The sequence below is a fragment of the Rhamphochromis longiceps genome, linkage group LG8 (genome assembly GCF_057381845.1).
Source record: "Rhamphochromis longiceps isolate RC_006_pf linkage group LG8, R_longiceps_female_GT1.1, whole genome shotgun sequence".
Classification (NCBI taxonomy): domain Eukaryota; kingdom Metazoa; phylum Chordata; class Actinopteri; order Cichliformes; family Cichlidae; genus Rhamphochromis; species Rhamphochromis longiceps.
The window spans coordinates 23,928,763-23,949,298 of record NC_140564.1 but is presented as its reverse complement, the minus strand read 5'-3'; the positions used below and the strand labels follow the sequence as shown (position 1 = coordinate 23,949,298).

At 41.3% G+C, this 20,536-nt stretch overlaps 1 protein-coding gene across 5 annotated transcripts in view; it reads left to right on the top strand.

The window, feature by feature from the left end:
- The window catches only part of LOC146663725 (zinc finger MIZ domain-containing protein 1-like), a 111,487-nt gene extending 92,799 nt beyond the window's left edge, over positions 1 to 18,688 (top strand). For all 5 annotated transcript variants that reach the window (XM_085416604.1, XM_085416606.1, XM_085416607.1 and 2 more), the window contains 18 exons: positions 10,031 to 10,166; positions 10,542 to 10,656; positions 10,836 to 11,053; positions 11,187 to 11,388; positions 11,706 to 11,981; positions 12,065 to 12,247; positions 12,388 to 12,465; positions 12,576 to 12,744; positions 12,836 to 12,977; positions 13,416 to 13,626; positions 13,870 to 13,975; positions 14,057 to 14,217; positions 14,305 to 14,372; positions 14,464 to 14,532; positions 14,623 to 14,867; positions 14,965 to 15,128; positions 15,527 to 15,802; positions 15,926 to 18,688. In XM_085416604.1, coding sequence (XP_085272730.1) covers positions 10,031 to 10,166; positions 10,542 to 10,656; positions 10,836 to 11,053; positions 11,187 to 11,388; positions 11,706 to 11,981; positions 12,065 to 12,247; positions 12,388 to 12,465; positions 12,576 to 12,744; positions 12,836 to 12,977; positions 13,416 to 13,626; positions 13,870 to 13,975; positions 14,057 to 14,217; positions 14,305 to 14,372; positions 14,464 to 14,532; positions 14,623 to 14,867; positions 14,965 to 15,128; positions 15,527 to 15,802; positions 15,926 to 16,033 — 2,927 coding nt within the window. In that variant the 3' untranslated portion in view covers positions 16,034 to 18,688. The remainder of the gene's footprint in view (positions 1 to 10,030; positions 10,167 to 10,541; positions 10,657 to 10,835; positions 11,054 to 11,186; positions 11,389 to 11,705; positions 11,982 to 12,064; positions 12,248 to 12,387; positions 12,466 to 12,575; positions 12,745 to 12,835; positions 12,978 to 13,415; positions 13,627 to 13,869; positions 13,976 to 14,056; positions 14,218 to 14,304; positions 14,373 to 14,463; positions 14,533 to 14,622; positions 14,868 to 14,964; positions 15,129 to 15,526; positions 15,803 to 15,925) is intronic.
- Positions 18,689 to 20,536: the final 1,848 nt, after the last annotated feature.

Here is a 20,536-nt window from a genome sequence, read left to right as displayed (position 1 = left end):
AAACCATAATCAGCTGTTCCTGAAGTCATTATACCTCTCCATACCCACTTTTGTAAACAAGTTAGTAAGACTTGGGTAAGCTGCACGTACCTCAGACTTATGCAATGAAACTTTATCGATCGGAAACAAGCATACTGACGTTTTATATATAGATAATAGTAAAATGGATATGAGTAGAGGATGTGAAAATAGTAATACAAAATACACTTTGTGAAATAAATGGACTGTATAGAATAGGATAGATGAAAAAAGATGATAAAATTGTTGCAGGAATCTAGTTTAAAATTCCACACTATCAGTCAATTGTACAATACTGCTCTTGAACTACCCGTCATTTCTTTATATTTTGTTTCCAAGGAGTCAGACTTTCTTGTAAGTGATTTTAAAAGGTTTTTTAAAGTAGTTTTACAGGCTTTCTGAAGGTCTTTTGATTTTTCATTTGGACTTTTTATTGTTCTGTCATTCCTTTTCAGTCCAGTCCCTGTACCTGACTATTTTCAAAGGAATGTTTTTTCTTTGGTAAAACACACCACTGGCCTAACTGTTCAAACATGAAAAAAACACCTAACTCAACGCTTGTGTCTAAAAATAACAGTCAACTAAAAAAAAAAAACGTTTTGAACTGTATTTTAAGCACTTTCTTACTATCAGCCTGTCACAGAACACGTAATTTGTTGCCATTTCTTTAGTTGAATGTAAAGAAAACTGTTTGATAGACATAAAGAAGTATTTTGGCATCAACAAGCTGATTCCTAAAGACCTATTACCCAAAAACTTGACATGGTGTGCAGTGCGTCCTTAAAAAGTTTGAGGAAACTGGATAAATGAAGGGCAAAGGAAGAAGTGGCACGGCTACAAATCTGCAGCAGGTGAACAGTATCTGAAAGTCATGTCCTTAAGAAATAGGGAAAAATCCAGCAAAGACCAGACACAGAACCTGAGAGATGCATCTGGCACTTCAGTTGATCCATCTACAGTTCACCAAAATCTCATCAGAAATAGTCTTTGTGGAAGGGTAGCTACCAAGAGGTCATTCTTAAGGAAAGGAGGCCAAATTACATAAGAACTGGACTGAAAATCAGTGGCAACAGGTTTTATGTAGTAATGAATCCAGATTTGAAATTTTTGGTTCAAATTTTCCTCGATATGTACTGAGGAGGTCTAAGGAGAGGTAAAAAGTGAGTGCCTAGAGCCATATGTAAAGCATGGTAGATGCTCTGTCATGTTTGGGGCTGCATTTCAGTCAGTGGTTTTGGAGCTCTTGTCAAAACTGATGCAGAAAAGTAGCATCAAATTTTTTTATATACTATAAAATATCATATAGAAAGTGTCCAATTGGCTTCATTTTTCAGCATCACAATGATCCCACACACACTATTAATGTATTAAACCTGCGATCATCTTCTCAGAGAATGCAACAAAAGATAGTCCACATCCATAGAAGCGCTACAGGATTATCCTTCAGAAAGCCTGGAAAACTAGAACTTGACCTTGAACTTTTTTTATTGTCATTGTACAGTTGCCTGCACAGCGAAATTAGATAACAAGACCACAAAGGTGCAAAAAAAACCTCCACTATGTAGAAGTTACAGGAAACATTGTGGGGGTGTATACAAGGGCATCATAATATAATATAATAAATAAGGGTGGAAGGGCCATGGTCATTAAAGATAGGGATGGCAATTGCACATCTGCCAAGATATTGGACGGGACACAGTCAGTAGCAATAGCAGCAACATAGCCAATCAATAGCAGCGACAGAATGACTGTATGGGAGAAGCCTGCTCACACTCTTAATTAACATTAAGAGTTCTGACAGGCCACTGTCAGAACGCCAAAAATTGTCAGAAGACTTCCCAGAGAAATTATAAGGAAGCTTGCATAAGAGGCTGTGTTAAAGAATAAAGGTGGCCATACCAAGTATTGACTTACAAGCTTGTTAGAATTGCCCTGTGTACTCTATTTCCATGTATATGTAAATGTGTCGATAAATCACAGGACCCATTTTGCATTTTGCTAGCAAAATATAAAGAAATAAGGGGTGGCTCAGGACAGCACTGTGTAATATTTTAAAAAATCATCAAAGACCAAGAAGCACTCAGTGTCAGAATAATGTCGGCTTGGATCAGGTTTGAGTTTCATTGTTTCCGTTTGGCTTGAATGTTTATCACGAGGGGGCTTTTTATTCAAATCCTGATCTGTTGCACATATGGAAGTCTCTAATGAGCCTAGAGGGGTGCCAAGACCAGACCCAGGTTCCACTAGTGTCAGCTTCTACTGTATTTATAAAGAAGCTTTGACCCCAGGCCTACTGTGTAAAGGTCACAGGTGAATCAGCCACCAGCGAATGCAGTCGCGACACTGCCGGCCATGCCCAGCACCCTGAGGTGGGCACAACTCCAGGCACATCTGCTCCATTGCTAATTAGTATCATTGTAGACAAGGGCTTAAGGCTGGGCCTTTGTTAATAGCAGCCTGTTGCTTGGGGAAACAGTCTGGCCCCTGTAAGCTGCTTCTCTGCAGGTCTGCTCAACTGATAATCTGGTTGGAGAACTCTACAGTTAGATCAACACTCTGTTGGTATATTGGCCATTTTTAGTCAGTGAAATGCGTTTCATCGAATAAAGAGGATTTCCATCATTTGCTGGGTCTTACTTGTTTTCAAATTGTAATTACTTTAACTAGAAGTAATATAAACATATTTGCTGTTTTACTTTTCTTTCTTCTGCATATTTCCTTTGATTTCCACCAATTTCGGTATAGTTAGCATGTCTTGAGACTTCAGTTTAGTTAACTTATTCACACAGCACAATACAATAGAATAAAATTACAGCATTATAACTGTGTGATAATCCAGTCCTGATTATTCGTTTCTGGCTAAGGAGCCATGCAATGCAAGTGTGACTTTAACAAAATGTTGATTTTTATAGCACAAGATTAATTTAAAAAAAATGTCCACGTTTTTAGTTGTGACAGATCTTAAGAACAGTTTTTCAAAAAAGCTATGAAACTTGACCTCAGGCACTTTTGTTGCCAGACCTTAACTCCCACATTAAGACATAAAGATGTAGGTTTGGAAGGAGTTTTGCTGCCAATCAGCTTAATGTATATTTTAACAGACTAAACACTGACGCTGGGGAGATGTTTGGCTTTAATGCATAGAGTACTAATCCTCAGCAGGGGGTGCAATGCTAGATTTCCACCTTCATGCTTAAAAGAGACACTGAATGGCGTGCCCTGTTTTAAATGGAAGAGATTTGTTGCATGTGCCAAAGGAGATTATCTTTTAAAACACTGCCCTGCTTAGGCAAGGGTTGGTTTCTGTGTTACCATGACCAAGAAATGACAGTCCCACTGATGAGATCTGCATTAATCATCTGGAGATTGTGGCATATATTGTATCTTGTTCCAGTTGGCATCCAGTTAGTCCTAAATCATAATCCTATCTGAAAATCCTTATCTGAAATCTGAGAGCACTGCTATTATTTTGAAGATACATGTTTTAAATTTCCTGCATTTTCTATATAGATAGATACATTTGCATGTCAAAGAGGTTAGCTGGATATTTTATTATAAACTTTATTTTTTTAAATGTACTACAGCACCATTGGTGCGACATTAAGGAACACAGGATGTTAAAACAGTAACCTCCTTGTCTTCCTGCCTCCACATGGCCACATATGCTTGTGGCCTCAGTAAAACCTTTTTGGCGGGAGTCCAAGCGTCCCCCCCTCTTCACTTCGCCGGATGGACATGGCACGACATTGTGGCCATGTGGCCAGCAGGAGGCTGTATTTAAGCCAGGGCAGCTCTGAAATGGGCCATAAAACCTAGCCAGCAAGTCTGGCTCCCCGTGAGGCAACGGGCCTAAGTACTCATTGACAAGACTCCAATATTACCGAGAGGGAGAGTGGCAGAGGGAATAATGTAAAAAAAAAAAGATGAGGTACAGACAGGAGGCAGTTGTCTGGCCTACACAGACATGCTGTTTTATAGCTGTTAGCACTAATACTTTCAATCCACATCAAAGCTGATCTTGCATTGCTAACACTAACTTTCATCTTTCAATGAAAGATGCATAGCAGTCATGTGAAATCGCCCCTTAACTTTGATGCCGTGTAGCAGCCATGATACCAACATGTGCCTACTTTATACATCATCCCCACCTCATCGGGTTTATGAAAACCCTCAAATATGTTGCATAGCCACCCAAATTTAAAATCTCAAACTAATTTGACAGCCCCCATTTCGAGTTTGCCTCTAATGTCAACAGTTTAAGGGAGTGAAATGTGCACCATGTGTTTAAGGTGTTTCACCTGTGAGCTTCTACCTAATTATCCAGACATGGATGAACAAGTAGCAATCTTCTGGCCTGTCGTGGGGTGACAGGTCCGTAACCTGTTATACACTCGCCTTGCTGGTGAAAAAGCCTGCATGACGAACATGTCGCTTCCATTTCATTATCAAATTGGCATCAATGAATAATTCGTGGCATCTGTGTGAAGACAAAGAGAGACCTGATGCCTGCCAGGTTGGCATCCGTGGCTCTTTGGTTACTGTGTGCATGTCAGGCAGAGCGGGAGATGATTTACGATGCAGCTTGCAGTTTACGCAGGAGAGCTCAGCGGTGACTGGGCCTTCATAAGCGACGCCATAGCAACTACTTATTCATGTAGTTTTCCATACATATGTTGAAGAAAATCCCAGAGTTTTATAGTTCTGGGAAACCTACATGAGGCACATAAGTGAGGGATTCTTTGGCTAAAACTAAACGTGGTTGTTTTGCATGGCTTCTTAGGTGCTTTCAGTAACCAGGGATACCGGGGCTCCCTAGACTCTGTCTTCTTTTAATTGACTTTGGCCTGCAGGAGGCTTGTGTCCATTCAATCCTTTCTGGGCAGAGGAGGGAGGGTGGGCGGAATCGAATGTGAATAGAGCGCTCTCAGAAACCAAAGAGTGCAGCCCACTAGAGCTGCTCTTGTTAGTTTGCTCATGGTCTTTGTTCTCCTTTCAGCCCTTCTGGCTAAACGTCTTCAAACAAGCCATTTAGGGGTCGTGATTCTCTACGACAGGTTTACTGCGAAAATTGGACTTCACTCCTATGGCTAATAAGGGAATAAGCGAGGAAGTACTGTCGATAATGTGACTCTGACGTGATGACAGGATATGTGCTGTGCGTTTGTGGGGAAGTTAGTGACCAAACCATGTGGGACAATGCCAGGTGGGACTCCAGGGTTGACAAGGGAGCAGGTGTCTATTACATACAGAGCAGAGGGAGGGGGAGGCAGAGAACGGGTGCGGATGAGGATCATAGAAACTCTTGGCATCTGCGTTACCTGCTGCCTCCCTTGCAGTGCCCTGCCAATAATGGAAGGAAAAGGAGGGAGGTAGAAAATGAAAAGGAGTAGAGGAAACTATTCTTGAGGCAGCAGCAAGTGTAGGGGTGACCTTTGTAATAGCAGCTATTCATGTGTTTAAGGTTATATTCTCCCTTGTAGCACATGGTCCTTAATCATTATGGTGCTCAATTTTTTTATTTTTTAACAATTTCTTAAAAGCACTAATATACACTGTGTAATGACATACAGTGTTAATGTCTGTAGCATACATGAAGTCTGCATGGAAGTTTTTGCCATCTAGTAGCAACTGCAAAAAAAGATGTATTTTGTTCTTATTAATTTAATATTATTATTCATCACGGTATTTGTTTTTGCATACTTTGACTTACTTTGTAATATGAGTGACAGTTGGTAAGTTGGTACTGTCTGGTGGGCAGAAGCTTTGCGTTGGGGATGATTTTACTGGATGAATGATATTGACACAGGAACATCTGCCGAGTTTATTTCCAGATTTTGTAAATTGATTGGTCTGTGTTGTATTTATAGATGAGTCCATGGTATGTTGGGCATGGGCATCACCACTGTGGTGGCTACAGTGGGGCAGCTGTGCAAGTGGAAAGATGACGTTTCAATGTCTGAATCCTCCAGTCTGCATGTCAGTGTGTCCTTGAGTAAGCTGCTGGACTCCAAATTGCTTCTGATGCATAGAATAATGTGCTGTATACACGTGTGTGAATGGGAAAATGCCTTGTGGTGTAAAAGGACTGCACGTGCACATGTACTGTGTAAAATCAATACGGTTTACTAAACTGAGATTAGAAGGTAATGCTGGCTAGCTTGGTTAGCAGCAAGCTAACTCACTAAATAACCGACCTTTATTGGTTTAACTTTGTTAGAATATTTTGTTTAATTACCTTGTTAGTGCAGAAAGAAAGTAGACCTTAAAAATAAGCTAATGTCCCAAAAAGCAAATAACTTTACACACAACCTTGCAATTGAAATTTTAATTGAGATCTCTCTAGCACTGATAGTCACATGTTAAGGTACTACAGTGCAGCCACTTGGCCTACATAACAGTATATGGTAGTCACTGTCATTTTTTTAACACATGCCTATATAGCTGCCTTGTTGCCTACAGCAAACTGATACATGAAACTCTTAGAAATGAGCAAAATTTTAAGAATCTTTTAACAGCACAAAATAAATTCTATCAACCTCCATACAGATATCTCGAAAGATGAACATCTAACTTTGCAGTCAAATGACAAAAATATTAATGTTGCAATCTGGGTTAACTGACCTTTTATTAAAAGCTCTTTGTTTTCGGGAGAGCACGGCAGAGCCCAAATCAGAGTGTTTAATCAGCACAGTTTATCTCTCTGCCTCGTGTCTGCATGGGCCATGGATGGAAGGTTGGGGGAGCATTAGGCTATCATTGGATAGAGCATTGAATAACTGTCAGGGATGCAGTCCATGTCATTTGTCATGTCTCCCTGGGGCTTTATGACAGCAAGTGAAGCTGGAAGCTGCAGACCCAATCACTGAACCACCCATCTAGTCCCAGCAGATGCGTTTACCACCCTTCGCCATGGTTGACCATCAGGCTGGGCAGCTGAGCACCAGAATATCAATACGGCTCAGACTCAGCTGGGCCCCTGGGACCATCTACGAGGCAAACAGGATAGCCTTGTCTCCTTATGGAAGGCAGAGACTCATTGCCGCCAGGGAGACCAATGTAAACATGGCAGAAGGATGCTCTCTAGCACAAAATGCCAGTTTGATTCACTCCAGAATGGTCTTTGAGATTTGGAAGTGCAACACCTGAGACAATTATCTCCAGATTTGGCTCTTCTCAGAGAGACAGATGAGTCTATTGAAGGGCCGTCTGTGGGAGGAGTGGAGAGGAGAAACAGTAATCCTTTTGTGTTCCTCATCTGCACTGTCCTGAGCCGTGTTTGGGTGTAGGACGAGTAGGAGGGAGCGACTGAAGAGAAACGAGTTGGCTGTTCCTCCTCCCGTCATCTGAAACCTGAAGTTTATCCTCTGAGTCAATGACAGGGCTTCTCCTTTAAACCGGTTGGTGCTTAGTGGAGGTGGTAATTTTGTGCAGAGATAAGCCCTTTATCTAATGATGGGGTAGAATAATTCTTTAAGTGGCAACACTTGTGATTCCTTTTCTCTCTCTCTCTTTTTTTTTTCCTGTTTCTCTCAGATAGCCGATGTATTGTCATCTTTCTGCTATGTTCCACACGGTTGTTGTTTATGTCCTGCGGCTGTTGATGTCGGCCTCAGCGTGAAACAGGGACGCTGTCTGCTTACCCAGACGGCCCCACAGTGGCACAGCTATGGGATAAATTGTGGAGACATGTTTATCAACATAGAAGAAGTGCAAGTTACCCCTTGTTGGAAGAGAATAATGGGACCTAATTGAGCTGTAACATGCTGGCTGGTCGCCAGGCCCTTGAATTGAAAACTCTCTCCATCAGAAGGGGGTCTGAGGAGAGGGAGGGTGCTGTTAAAAACACTGCAGGACGTACTAACATAGATGTGAAACCCGTAAACCTATTAGCCACACTTGGATCCGGTTTTTATCAAATTAAAAGTAACTCAGGAATCTGCGCCTTTACCTTTGAGCGTGATGCTTTTAGCAGAAAGTGCACCTGAGCGGCCTTTTCCGTCAACTAAAGCACAGCCGTGGTAAAGTCAGATCAATTCTCTGGAGGAACAGCACAGCCTGTCTCCTGGCACCTGCCTTGCCAAGAAGAGGAGGGGGAGGAGGAGGAGAGAAAAAGAGAGGGAGCGTGAGCGGGTGGGAAAGAGGAAAAACCCAGCTGCCTCTGTGCCTGAGCCCCGTGCTGCTTTTAAAGGAGTGGGAGGGAGAGGAGAGGGAGAAGCAAGGAGACTGCTGGCACCATCTGTACATGTCTTTTGTATTCCAGCCCTCATCTTTACACAGAGTGAGGCTGGTGTGCTCAGTGTTCAAATGAAAGGATAGGAGGTGCCTTTTGGGGTGCAGTGCTCTGAGAGGAGAAGGTGTGTGTTTGTGTGTCGAAGCAGAAACTCAGTTTTGTCCTCGGAAAATTCGCCACACTCAGAGGACATCTTGTGTCCTATTTATTTTACGCCTGTGTGTGTGTGTGTTATTATAAGCTCGTGCTGTTTCTTTCCTTGTCTGAGTGTGCTGGTAAGCTTGTATGGTTTGCAAGCAGCCATGTGTGGTCAGATGTCTGGGTTGCCATGTTTGTGATGGGAGTCAGAAGCTTTTGTTTGTTCCTCCTTCCTATCAGCCCCATTAGACTGATGTCTCCTCTCTCGCTGATTCATTCAGCCTTCTGTATTTTCTTTATTTTTAATCTCGGTTGTTTCTCCCTTGTGCGTCTGCATCTGTATGTGTGTGTGTGTGCGTGTAATATGTGGCAGCCCACCCTTGCATGTGGCAGCAGGGTGCATCTGCCTGCGAGGACAGCGCGCACTGTCTGCTGTCATATTGACGTGGCTTTTTTGCGCGAACCGCAGCTGAAATCACCAAGCACTCTGATTCACCCACCCCTCCCGCTCCTTACTCAGCCTAGAAGTGCTGTGAATCATAAGAGGAGGTGGCTGCCCTGCTCTTTGATTGAATCCACATTCCCTTTCTCCTCAGACAGCCACAGAGAGAGGCTAGAGGGAGGCAGAGGAAGTGAGAGGGAGAGAAAAGGGAAAAGTGAGTCTTTTGTAGTTGGCACAGTACAAACACATGCACTGCAGATGAAAAGCATATGATTCGATCAAACGCACTCTGTGGTAGCTACCTAACCAAGTGGTAGGTAGGTGGGGAGAAGGGAAGGACTGGAATTCATTTGCAGGCCCAGAGTGAACCCTAGTGGCCATGAGCTACAGTGGCATGCAGGATTTAGGCTGATCCTTTATATTGCAGCTTAAAGGTACAGGCTTTGGGCTCTTAAAATGTTCCAACATTTCTTAGAACAAACACAATCATGATTTAGAAATTTCTGTCCACGGGTAGACTTTTCAAACTAAATTAAACTGAACAAAAAGTAACAGGATAAAAATATTTTAAATAGCAGAGCCTGTGCATGTGGGTCGCACATGGCTATTTATGCAATGACATTTAGGTGTGGTTATGTGAGTATTAGCGTAAATATAAGCACAGTTGATATAAATCAATGGCCCCAGTGTGCACTTGTGTGAGGTATGAATATAAGCTGTTTAGTGCATTTCCCCCAAACACTCCTGTTTTCCCTCACATGAAATATGCTTATTCACTAACTACAAGTGCCAGAAAATAAACCGCCCTAATTTTGAAATAAATAATTTATTTACTAAATAAATAAATCATAACAACCTGTAAACATATCACTCTTGAGCAAACATTGTTTTTCACATCTCATGAATGATAGGATGTCTTTGTGTTTAATGTTGTTGCACTGTTACATACTGTTTGCTTGTTCCATTTTGCAGGTACCTTGCACAGAATATAGCTCCACAGTTGTGCCATAGGGTACAATGCATATTTATTTTTGTGCACTTTTTTCCAGTCAGGCCATTGCTTTTTGGATTTTTAACATGAACTTTTGCTCAGAAGTGTTTTGCTTTTTTTGTTCTTAAGTGCTTGCAATAGTAGGGTGGTACCTCTGTAGTTATTTCTAACAGGTCTCCAATAGTACTTATGTACTCTGCTCTCTTTCCAGCCCTCCTCTCCTCGTGGTGTGAGGAGCTTGGACGCCTCCTCCTCCTCCGTCACCAGAAGAACAGGCAGAACGAGCCTCCAGGAAAAGTGCCCATGCAGCCCCCCATGAGTTCCATGAAGCCCAGCCTCTCACATGGGTCAGTGTTCACTGCTGTGCTTTTTGGCTTGTGTGTGAGATGTGTTTGTGTGTGTTGGGTATGCGAACAGACAGACTGGGCCCTTGGGGAAAGCCCTTCCTCTCTGTGTGAGGCCCGTTGTTCCTTATGGATCAGTGGCCAGACAAACTGCATTTAGCACAGTCAATAGTGGCAAACAGTAACTCAACCATTTGCCTTTCAAGAAGAAGAAGAAAAAGACGCATTCATATTTTTTTAAGCTTAACCACATAACTTGCCTTTTCCTGTCTTTCAGCAGTTGCAAACATACTTACTAGAACTATACTGTAAATACTTGTGCTGCTTGGCAAACCATTTTGTTTTGCTTAAGTGAAATGTGTTTTCTATTCCCTGCAGAGATGGGTCTTTTCCCTATGACTCAGTTCCCTGGCAGCAAAACACCAACCAGCCTCCTGGTTCAGTGTCTGTGGTGACCACTGTGTGGGGTGTGACCAACACTTCCCAGAGCCAGGTGAGATCCCCTTTTTGCTTGAGAGTAAAAATGTGCCTGTTCCAAGTCTTTATATTTAATAGCTGTAATAATACCACCTGCAGATTTGTGTATTTGGCAGTGGTATTCTGAATTGAACCTCATCTGAAATCAGTGAAACATTTACATGTGTTTTTCCCTCTATTCCTAATGTGTAACAGGTGTTGGGGAATCCCATGGCCAACAGTAACAATCCCATGAACCCTGGTGGTAACCCTATGGCCTCGGGTATGTCTGGTAACACTCCAGGTATGAACTCTCCTCAGTTCCCCGGTCCGCAGCAGCAGTTCCCCAACAAAGGCAACTCAAACCCGGCCTATATGCAGCAGGGGATGTACGGTCGACCCAACTACCCTGGAGGAGGAGGCTTTGGTGGCAAGTAAGTAACCAGTAGATGGATTGCTGATGGTCACTGGAGTGATTAAAAATGCTTAAAGAACTAATTCAGACAATTACTTTAATTAATTCTCTTCTCTAGAACTTCTTTAATATCTTTTTGCTTATTCTTATAGTTACCCTGGAGGGCCGAATCCTGGACCCGGTGGAATGGGCATCCCTCCGCACTCCCGTCCTCCCTCTGACTTCACCCAGCCTGCCGCTGCTGCCGCCGCAGCTGCAGTTGCTGCTGCTGCTGCCACCGCAACTGCCACTGCAACAGCAACTGTAGCTGCCCTGCAGGAAACCCAGAATAAGGACATGAACCAATATGGACCGGTAGGATGACGCACAAACTGATAGCATAAACTGTTGCCTTTTGTGCACGTGTGAGACTACGGTACTTAGAATTCATCAACTTTGACTTTTGGCTCTATCCCTTTAATGCTAACAATAGCAAGCTGGAGTACCACATTTATTTGCAACAGAAGCAAACAAACTGTTTCTCAGATGTTGATACCATTTTGTTTCTTTCTGGTGGAGTTTTTTTGTTTGTTTGTTTGTTTGTTATCTATAAAATCTTTTGATTCAACAGAAACTGCGTAATATTGACAGTCAAGTCTGAGGTGGTTGATCAAATTCTTTTTGTCTTTCAGATGAGTTCCTCTTTCCAGATGGGGCCAAATCAGGCATACAACAGTCAGTTCATGAACCAGCCAGGACCCCGCGGCCCTCCATCCCTTCCTGGAAACATGGGCACAGGCATGAATGCATCCAACATGAGCGGGCCTCCAATGGGAATGAACCAACCCAGGGGCCAAGGCATGGGGCCTTTTGGGGCACACGGTCAAAGAATGCCTCAGCAAGGCTATGCAGGTCCTCGGGCTCAGGGCATGGGTATGCAAGGCATAAAAAGACCGTACCCAGGGGAGGTGAGTGGATTCAACAGTGTCACCTTAAATATGTAGCTCCGTTGCTATATGCTGAATGTATGTCCCGGTCACTGATTCCACAGCCAAACTATGGTGGGCAGCAGTATGGACCAAACAACCAGTTCCCTAACCAGCAGGGCCAATATCCCACACCAAATGCCTCCAGGCCGCTGCCATCCCCCAACTACCCTGGCCCGAGGATGCCAGGACAGCAGCTGCAAGGCCAATACCCACCACCCAGTGGTGCCATAGGCCAGTACTATAAGGTGCAGTGTTAAAGCTATTCAATAAAAATGTGATGGTGTATTTCATATTGTATATGCAGTTTTATCAAAGTCTCACTGACATTTTTTTTAGCTAATAATGGTGTAAATTTGACAAATTATTTGTTTAATTAAAATCACAGCAAGAGCCACCTTTCAATGGCCAAACAAATAACTTCTCTGGGAGTGGATATCAGTACAACCAGGGAAATATGAATGGGGTAAGTCTACTTTGGTACCAGTTTATTAAAATTTAAAATTACATTATACTTGAATGTACTCTTTAGTGATTTAAGTAGTTGATTTACAACTCAATTTGTGTTTTATATAGCCTCCAAGGCCAGTGGGGAACTACCCTCACTCGCCTGTGCCAGGGAACCCTACTCCTCCAATGACACCAGGAAGTAACATCCCGCCGTACCTGTCGCCAAACCAGGATGTGAAGCCACCCTTCCCTCCTGACATTAAACCAAATATCACCGCACTCCCTCCCCCACCAGGTCAGTAATTAATCAATGAACAGTAAGTTCAAGCGTTTTAAACTTTTTTTTAAGTCTGTGATTTAAGGTTGGTTCTTATCTCCAAAAACAGCAAGCCACAACGAGGAACTGCGTCTGACGTTCCCAGTGCGGGATGGAGTAGTCCTAGAGCCCTTCAGGCTAGAACATAACCTGGCTGTCAGCAACCACGTCTTCCATTTACGGCCCTCTGTACACCAGACACTCATGTGGAGGTAACGCATATTTATGTGCTACTGCTTTTTTCCCCCATCCACTTTAACAGTTATATGGGTCTTTTAGGCTGTAAATATTCTCTTATTGATTTTCATTAGTAGCCAAGAACATTAGATTAAAAAAAAAAACAACCCTTTTCCCAGGAACGTGACAAGTAAGGATCATTAAGGCATTAATTTTCAGAATTTTCTGGAGTATTGCAATTTCCTTCATCACTATCTTAAGTAAAAGTCAATTCAAGTCAAGAGTCCTGATATGAGGATTTCTCCTGCTGCCAAGCTGAGATTATATCCTAAGTTTAGCATCCAATTAATGTTATATATTACCTCAAAACATTTCCCTGTTAATGTGTGAGAATGAATTCCCGTTATTCTAACTCATGTATTGCATACAGTAACCCTCCATAACCGTAACCGCTTTATATTTTATCTGTGCAGGTCGGACCTGGAGCTGCAGTTTAAGTGCTACCACCACGAAGACCGTCAGATGAACACGAACTGGCCGGCATCTGTCCAAGTCAGCGTCAACGCCACGCCGCTCACAATCGAGCGGGGAGACAACAAGACCTCCCACAAACCCCTGCACTTGAAACATGTATGCCAGCCTGGAAGGAACACGATCCAGATCACAGTCACTGCCTGCTGCTGTGTGAGTACACACATTTCCAGAGCTAATGAAAAAAATAAACAGGTTCATACAAATCCACTCAAGTCAAATGCAAAATGTTTCCCATCAGATGATATTTAATGCTAAAAGAAAGAAAATAACAAAAGGGATCTGTCATGTCTCCTTTTTTTTTTTCACAACTGATCAAACAGTAAAGAATGGATAAAACAGATACACCTTAGGAGAATGTCTTTGATAGTCACTTAGATGTTTTTTTCCCCCCAGTCGCACTTGTTTGTGCTACAACTGGTCCATCGGCCCTCAGTTCGCTCTGTCCTCCAAGGCTTACTGAAGAAGAGGCTTCTGCCTGCAGAGCACTGCATCACCAAAGGTATTCACATTCATTTTGCACCCTTATGTCCTCATTGCTCTGTACTTGTTTACTCACTGTGTTTCTTCTCCTGCCTCACAGTAAAGAGGAACTTCAGTAGCGTGGCAGCGTCGTCGGGCAATACCACATTAAACGGGGAGGATGGCGTGGAGCAGACAGCCATCAAGGTTTCGCTCAAATGTCCAATCACCTTCCGGCGAATACAGCTTCCAGCAAGAGGGCATGACTGCAAACATGTTCAGGTAAGACTTCAAGGATACACCATCACAGTAAAAGTGACAAACAAATAGAAATATACATTCAAAAAATCTATTTTCTTGTTCTTGCAGTGTTTTGATTTGGAATCATATTTACAACTGAACTGTGAGCGGGGAACATGGCGATGTCCTGTATGCAAGTATGTCTAAGGAGTTAAAATGCTAAGGAGTACATGCACTTGCCTTATTTAGATGACTTTTTCTTAAATACTATTTCTCTTTTTTCCTCAGTAAAACTGCGTTGTTAGAAGGACTCGAGGTGGACCAGTACATGTGGGGAATCCTGAATGCTATTCAAAAGTAAGCAGAAATAGGAACATCAGTGCAATCTTATATGCATATGTATTTTTCTTTTAACTTAACTATTTGATTTCATCTACATTTTATCAGCTCTGAGTTTGAGGAAGTGACAATTGACCCGACGTGTAGTTGGCGGCCGGTGGCTATAAAATCAGAAATTCACATAAAAGAAGATCCAGATGGACCACTGGCAAAGAGGTTTAAGACGATGAGTCCCAGCCAGATGATCATGCCTAATGTGATGGAGATGATAGCTCAGCTTGGCCCCGGACCCTCACCATACCCATCGCTTCCTTCTGGGCAAGGAGGCAATAACAGCGAATACGGAAGCCAAGGTAGCTCAAACGTACAAAAAGTACAGTAGCACCCAGAATTATGCAAACAAAGCAGAGCAACAACAAAAAATTTTAAACATATTCTGTCTGTGTCTAGGCAACAGTTACCAGAGCCATGGGAACTTTGATTTCCCTCACGGGACCCCTGGTGGTACGTCAATGAATGACTTCATGCATGGTCCCCAGCTGTCTCACCCACCTGACATGCCCAACAACCTGATGGCACAAGACAAGCCACTGTCCCACAATATGCCTGACACAGTGAGTTTACCAACAATTCCTAATATACTGACTCTGTCATATTTTGTATTTTGTTACATAATGTATACTTTTTGCTTTACTTTGTATATAGACTAACTATAAAAGTGGGAAAATACTGGCAGCAACCAGTTAGCATAGCTTAGCATAAAAAACAGTTACTGGCTACAGCTAAATTAAATATGCAACTTGAGTCAGAATAACTAAACTTACCAATAATTGGCTCCACTTCCATATAACTTACATATTCATAAATTTAGCCAAGCTAGCTGAGCTAGCCAAATTATGGCTTTAGCTTTATATTTAAAGTGTTTGTTGGAGGTTGTTAGCAGTCACAAAATGAAACAGGTTGAAAGACGTATATGGCTATTCTGAATTATTCCCCCTCTCTTTCTCTACAGATACCTCATTCTGTTGGCAATGACCAACCGCATGGTCCACTGCAGCAGAGTTTACACGCGTCTCCACACCCTGGGAGCCAATCAGGGCAGCAGCTACACCACAGCGGGCCTCCTCAGCCCTCACGACAAGCTCCACCTCCTCAACAACAGCAGCAACAACAGCAACAACAACAGCAGCCCGGCCCCAACAACCACCCTCACAGCGACCTGGCCTTCAACCCCTCCAGCAGTTTGGACAGCCAAGCAGGGTCAGACATGCCTGAGCCGTCCTTAGACGTAAGTCCTCTGAAACAATCAGAATCTTCACATCTGTAATCTGACATATTTAACAGTTGATGCAAGGAGATTCCTTGAATACTTACATAGCAAATTTTTGTTGTCCTTCCTTCTACCATACAGCTTCTTCCAGAGCTCGCTAACCCAGATGAACTGTTGTCCTACCTGGATCCCCCAGACCTCCCCAGCAATAGCAACGATGACCTTCTATCGCTCTTTGAAAACAACTGAGGCGATTCAGAAACATATAATCACTGACTGCTGCAGTTTCCCTGAGATCCCAAGGCGGTCACTCAGTACTTGATAAACACAAAGATGCACTCCCTTTCTCTTCTTCCTCTTGTACAACTTTCATTCGCCAGCACAGATTGACTGAAAGAGGTTACAACTCAAAGACACGGCAAGGGTTTTCCCTGCCCTCTCACCCAGAGGTGATAACTTTGAACTGTGCAGCTATACTCAGTTGATTTTCTTTTTTTTTAAATGTCACACACATGTGTATGTGTGCTTATTAGGAACGCGTTGTAGCATTTTTTTTATTCGTGTTTTGTTTCCTTTTCTGAAGAAAAAGGAATTCACTGTAAAAAAAAAACAGAAAAATAACTGAAAAAACCTGCGCTATCTGGCCAGTGCGTCTTATCTTATTCCAATCTGAGAGGCCACAGCTTCCTGGTGTCGCAGCTCCATTCCCTGACTGGTCTGGTTAGTCGCACTTTTTTGTCCACCACACATCATTTAAAAGCACAAGAGATTCTGACAACGCAAAAACACAAAAATCAGCCTTTCCAAAAAGAAACAAAAAATAAGATCAACGTGTCCATCTTTGACAAAATGTTTTTTCTAAAACAAATTTAAGCTCCTCTGCCAAGATTTTAAAAAATATTTTTGGGACTGATCGGCATCCACTTTGTCTACGATTGTGCTATTTTTTAAACACATAGATGTCCCTCCTTTTTGGTTTCGACAGCAGAAAATGAAAAAAATTGCCCCAATTACACCAAACAACATTCATAACAGAGTAGCATATCTGTCCATCTACATATTGTAAAGTTATTGTCCCCTGTACAAAGAAGGGATTTCATTGGAAACGTAAGGTACAACGTGCGAGGTTTGGGTTCCTGTGACGCTCCTGCTTTGTCGCTTCCTGCTACAACTCCTTCCATCAGCTCTGCATGAGCCATCGTGTTTCTCTTGTCAGGAGTTTTACTGAATTACATCTCTCTTCCCGGTTAAATGATGTTGTTTAAGTAATCTACAAAGTGCATGTGTGCCAAGCCCTTGTCTAGTGCTGTTCCAAGTGGTGATAACAAAAGATAGTGTGGTTTTTATCAGTTGCTGTTTCCACAGACCTTGTTTGTTTGCTTGTTTTATGATTTTCTGTCAGGTTTAGTATGATTTTATTTAACACTAACATTGAAGGGATGATGTTGATGTCAGCAGTACATTTATCATGTATTTGCTGCATATACTGTGTTATGTTTATTATGTTTTTTTTATTGTTGCTGCACAATTAAACTATACATAAACCTTTTGGGAAACTGCTCAACATCACCAAAGTTAGAGGGATGAGAATGGAAATGTTTGTGCTTGCTTGGTCCTGTAAAGACTGAAAGTGTGTGAGTGTGTGTGTGTCAGTGTGATTGGATGTAATATTGGTTTTAAAGATAAAGGAGAGGACAGTTTATCCATCACTGCTGTTCAAGAAGTGGTTTTCAAAGCAGTATTGGTGCAGATTTCTTTCTTTTTGCCACATTTGTTTTCATTTTAATGTTAAAAAAAGAGTGCTGTTCTGTATGCAAATGTATTATTTTTTAAGAAATGCTATCGTACTGTAAATATCATTGTGAATATTTTTGTATCATCTTGATAATGTTTGTCCTTCGATCATTAGTCGTCCAACTTAACCACATATGCTCCCAAACCAGCATACGGCTGTCTCGTCTCCACGCCGGGGCGTAGCCAGCCCAAGCATTTCATAAGCTATCGCAGGTCATCGTCGTTTCCCCCGAGTCGCTTTCCCACCTGTTCATGTCCTAATATTCGTTGTCCCCTTCCTTGCATCAGCTCAAAGTGCTTGTGTATCATCGTTTCAGTTTTCAGACGTTGCACTCAGTTCGAAGCAATATTTTCCCTCATGCTACGATGTATTGATTCAAAATGATCAATGTTGTCTGCTCATGAATTTATGTTGACCTTTGTCAGTGATGCTGAACAGTAATGGGTTTCGAATTATGTGGTGTCAGCTGGCTTTCAGTGTAATTAGTGAGCTATGTGAATATCATAATTGTTGCTAATTGTCAGTGGTATTTTAAAGATATATCACAACCATATTTTAAAGAAATTCATGATATTGTTTATATTTTTGTTATAGAAAAAATGTGGCTTTTTTAAAAAAGCATGAGACCATATACATTTTTATCCCCTTTGTTCTTGGTAAATTATTTTGTACTGGTTTTCTTATTAATCTGTAAGGCTAGAAATCCAATTTCTTTCAATTGTAGCATTGTGCTGAATCGACCATCCTGATTTCATGTACGCATTATTTTTAAATGTTATAAAAGGAATTTGTTTTTTCCTATTCAGAGCCCTAACTTGTTTCATATTTTAGTCACAAGGAAACATCAAATCAAAAGTCTGTGCTTTCAACAGTTCACTGGTGTGTTTTCATTCTTCGCGATCTGAATTGAAACTTTTAAACAATCCCACGGAAGTCTTTATCATTTCAGTCTTTTTCTTCTTCTTTTCAAATTGGTGAAAAAGGCAGCACCCCTAATTTGTAGTTGCACAATCACAATAAAGGGACATTTCTCTGGGGGGGGATGTTGTTTTAAAAGAAAAAACAGTTGAAAAAAGAAAACGAGTTAATAAAAAATTTAAAAACAAAAAGGAAGGGCACGTTCGCTAGTTTGACCTGGAAAGGATTTTAAGACCAGGTCAAACATCCCAAGGATGCCTGTATATATGTAAATTAATATAGAGACATGTGAACAGAAATGTATTCATTTTCCCTGGGAATGTGCATTGTTTCTTCAGAATAATAAAAAGCTTGCAACCCCTCTACTGGAAGTGGCTGAATATGGAAAATGAAACTTGTTAGTTAGTGTCTGTGGGTATCGCTCAGCATTTTGTTCCCACTCTGTATTATACTTTCACCTCTTTTGTTACGGGAACTGGGACAGCAATGTTTTACATGTAATATTTAGCCTAAATGTTCTAGTCTGTCACCTGCATACTCTGAGGTGCTAAAGCTAAAAACTTAAAAAACAAATACATTTAAAAAATTAAAAAATACATAAAGCAAAACAAACAATAAAAAAAAAACGGTTACAAAGAAAACTGCTCGGAGATGAGGGAGAAGCACGGTGGGAGGGACGGGTCCAGAAGATTGTAACCAATCCATAGTTTGTACAATTTTTGATATCATGAACAGTTGGAAAAATTATACAACCTAAGGTGATTCATGCAATGTGGCCATTGTCTCTCTGTTTGTACATTGTATGTACAATCATTTCATATTCTAAACTGGTGAGAAAATAAAGGAACTAATTGTGATTTTTAGTCTTGCAGAACTGTATGTAGTTAGATGATGTGACAACCTAATATTTATCTAATAAATATGTATTCAGATGATACCTGTATGTCACTGTGATTTTGTCTTTTGTGCACTTGTGATGCAATCTGCGAGACCTGTCTGACTCGTGTGCTGTTTACAAAAGCACGAGGTGTAAATTATGGATTTTTACTCAGATTTTCATTGAGTTGGCTCAAGGTCGCCTTGCCATTGAGTGAAAAGTTGACAAACTAATAATTACTGACACATCAAAGTAAGGCTCTCATGAATTGCAATCGCCAACTGAACATTTTTTGAGAATCAGTCAACAAAGTAATGGAATTATTTTAGAAAATATCATTATTGAACACTCTGTTACAGTCCTTTTTTTAAAAGTACTGTACATTTTATTATACTTACAAGATTGAAAAAGGAAAGTGAGAAGTTCAATTTCCAGTTCTACTGTATGTTGATACCAATTAGATGCCTTGTCATAGTTCTCCAGTGTGCAACTTCAGACCATACAGGTTTCAGTTTTTCAGACACAACTATTGGTTCAGTAGCTAATGTTGATTTGAATGTTATGCAACCATGCATAGGTCGATAGAAGTCACTCCCTAAACAATTATGATTCATAAGCTGCCAAAACTGGTTTTATCTAAACATACAACCAGTGACTGAATGTTCAAGAAATATATCAGGTGGGAAAAAGACCGTTGGCGTTAATGTGTAATTCCAGTCTCTTTTTACTGTGAATGTAACTAAATAATAACATTAACACACTACAAGCTAACATTTAGCATTTAAAAACTTCATTTAAAATGAAAAAGTCTTGAGGAGTTTATGTTTTATGTTTATGTTGCGTGCATAAACGGTTGTTCTGTCCTGTATGTAAACATGATAGCTCGAAAAGTTTAGAATTAATTATGTACAGAGGGTGTACACAGGGGGCAAGTCAACAATCCATTAAAATCCATTAAAAAAATTAAAGTTGACGAGAAAAAAAACAAAAAACAAAAAACCTTACAACCTTATAATTTTAACTAAACAATAATTCTTCTGAGGATGGTGTGTAATATCAACACAGATCAGGTATAACATCGAGACCACTAAAAAGGAGATGTGAATAACACTCATTATCTTTTCATCATGGCACCTGTCAGTAGATGGGATCTATTAAAGAA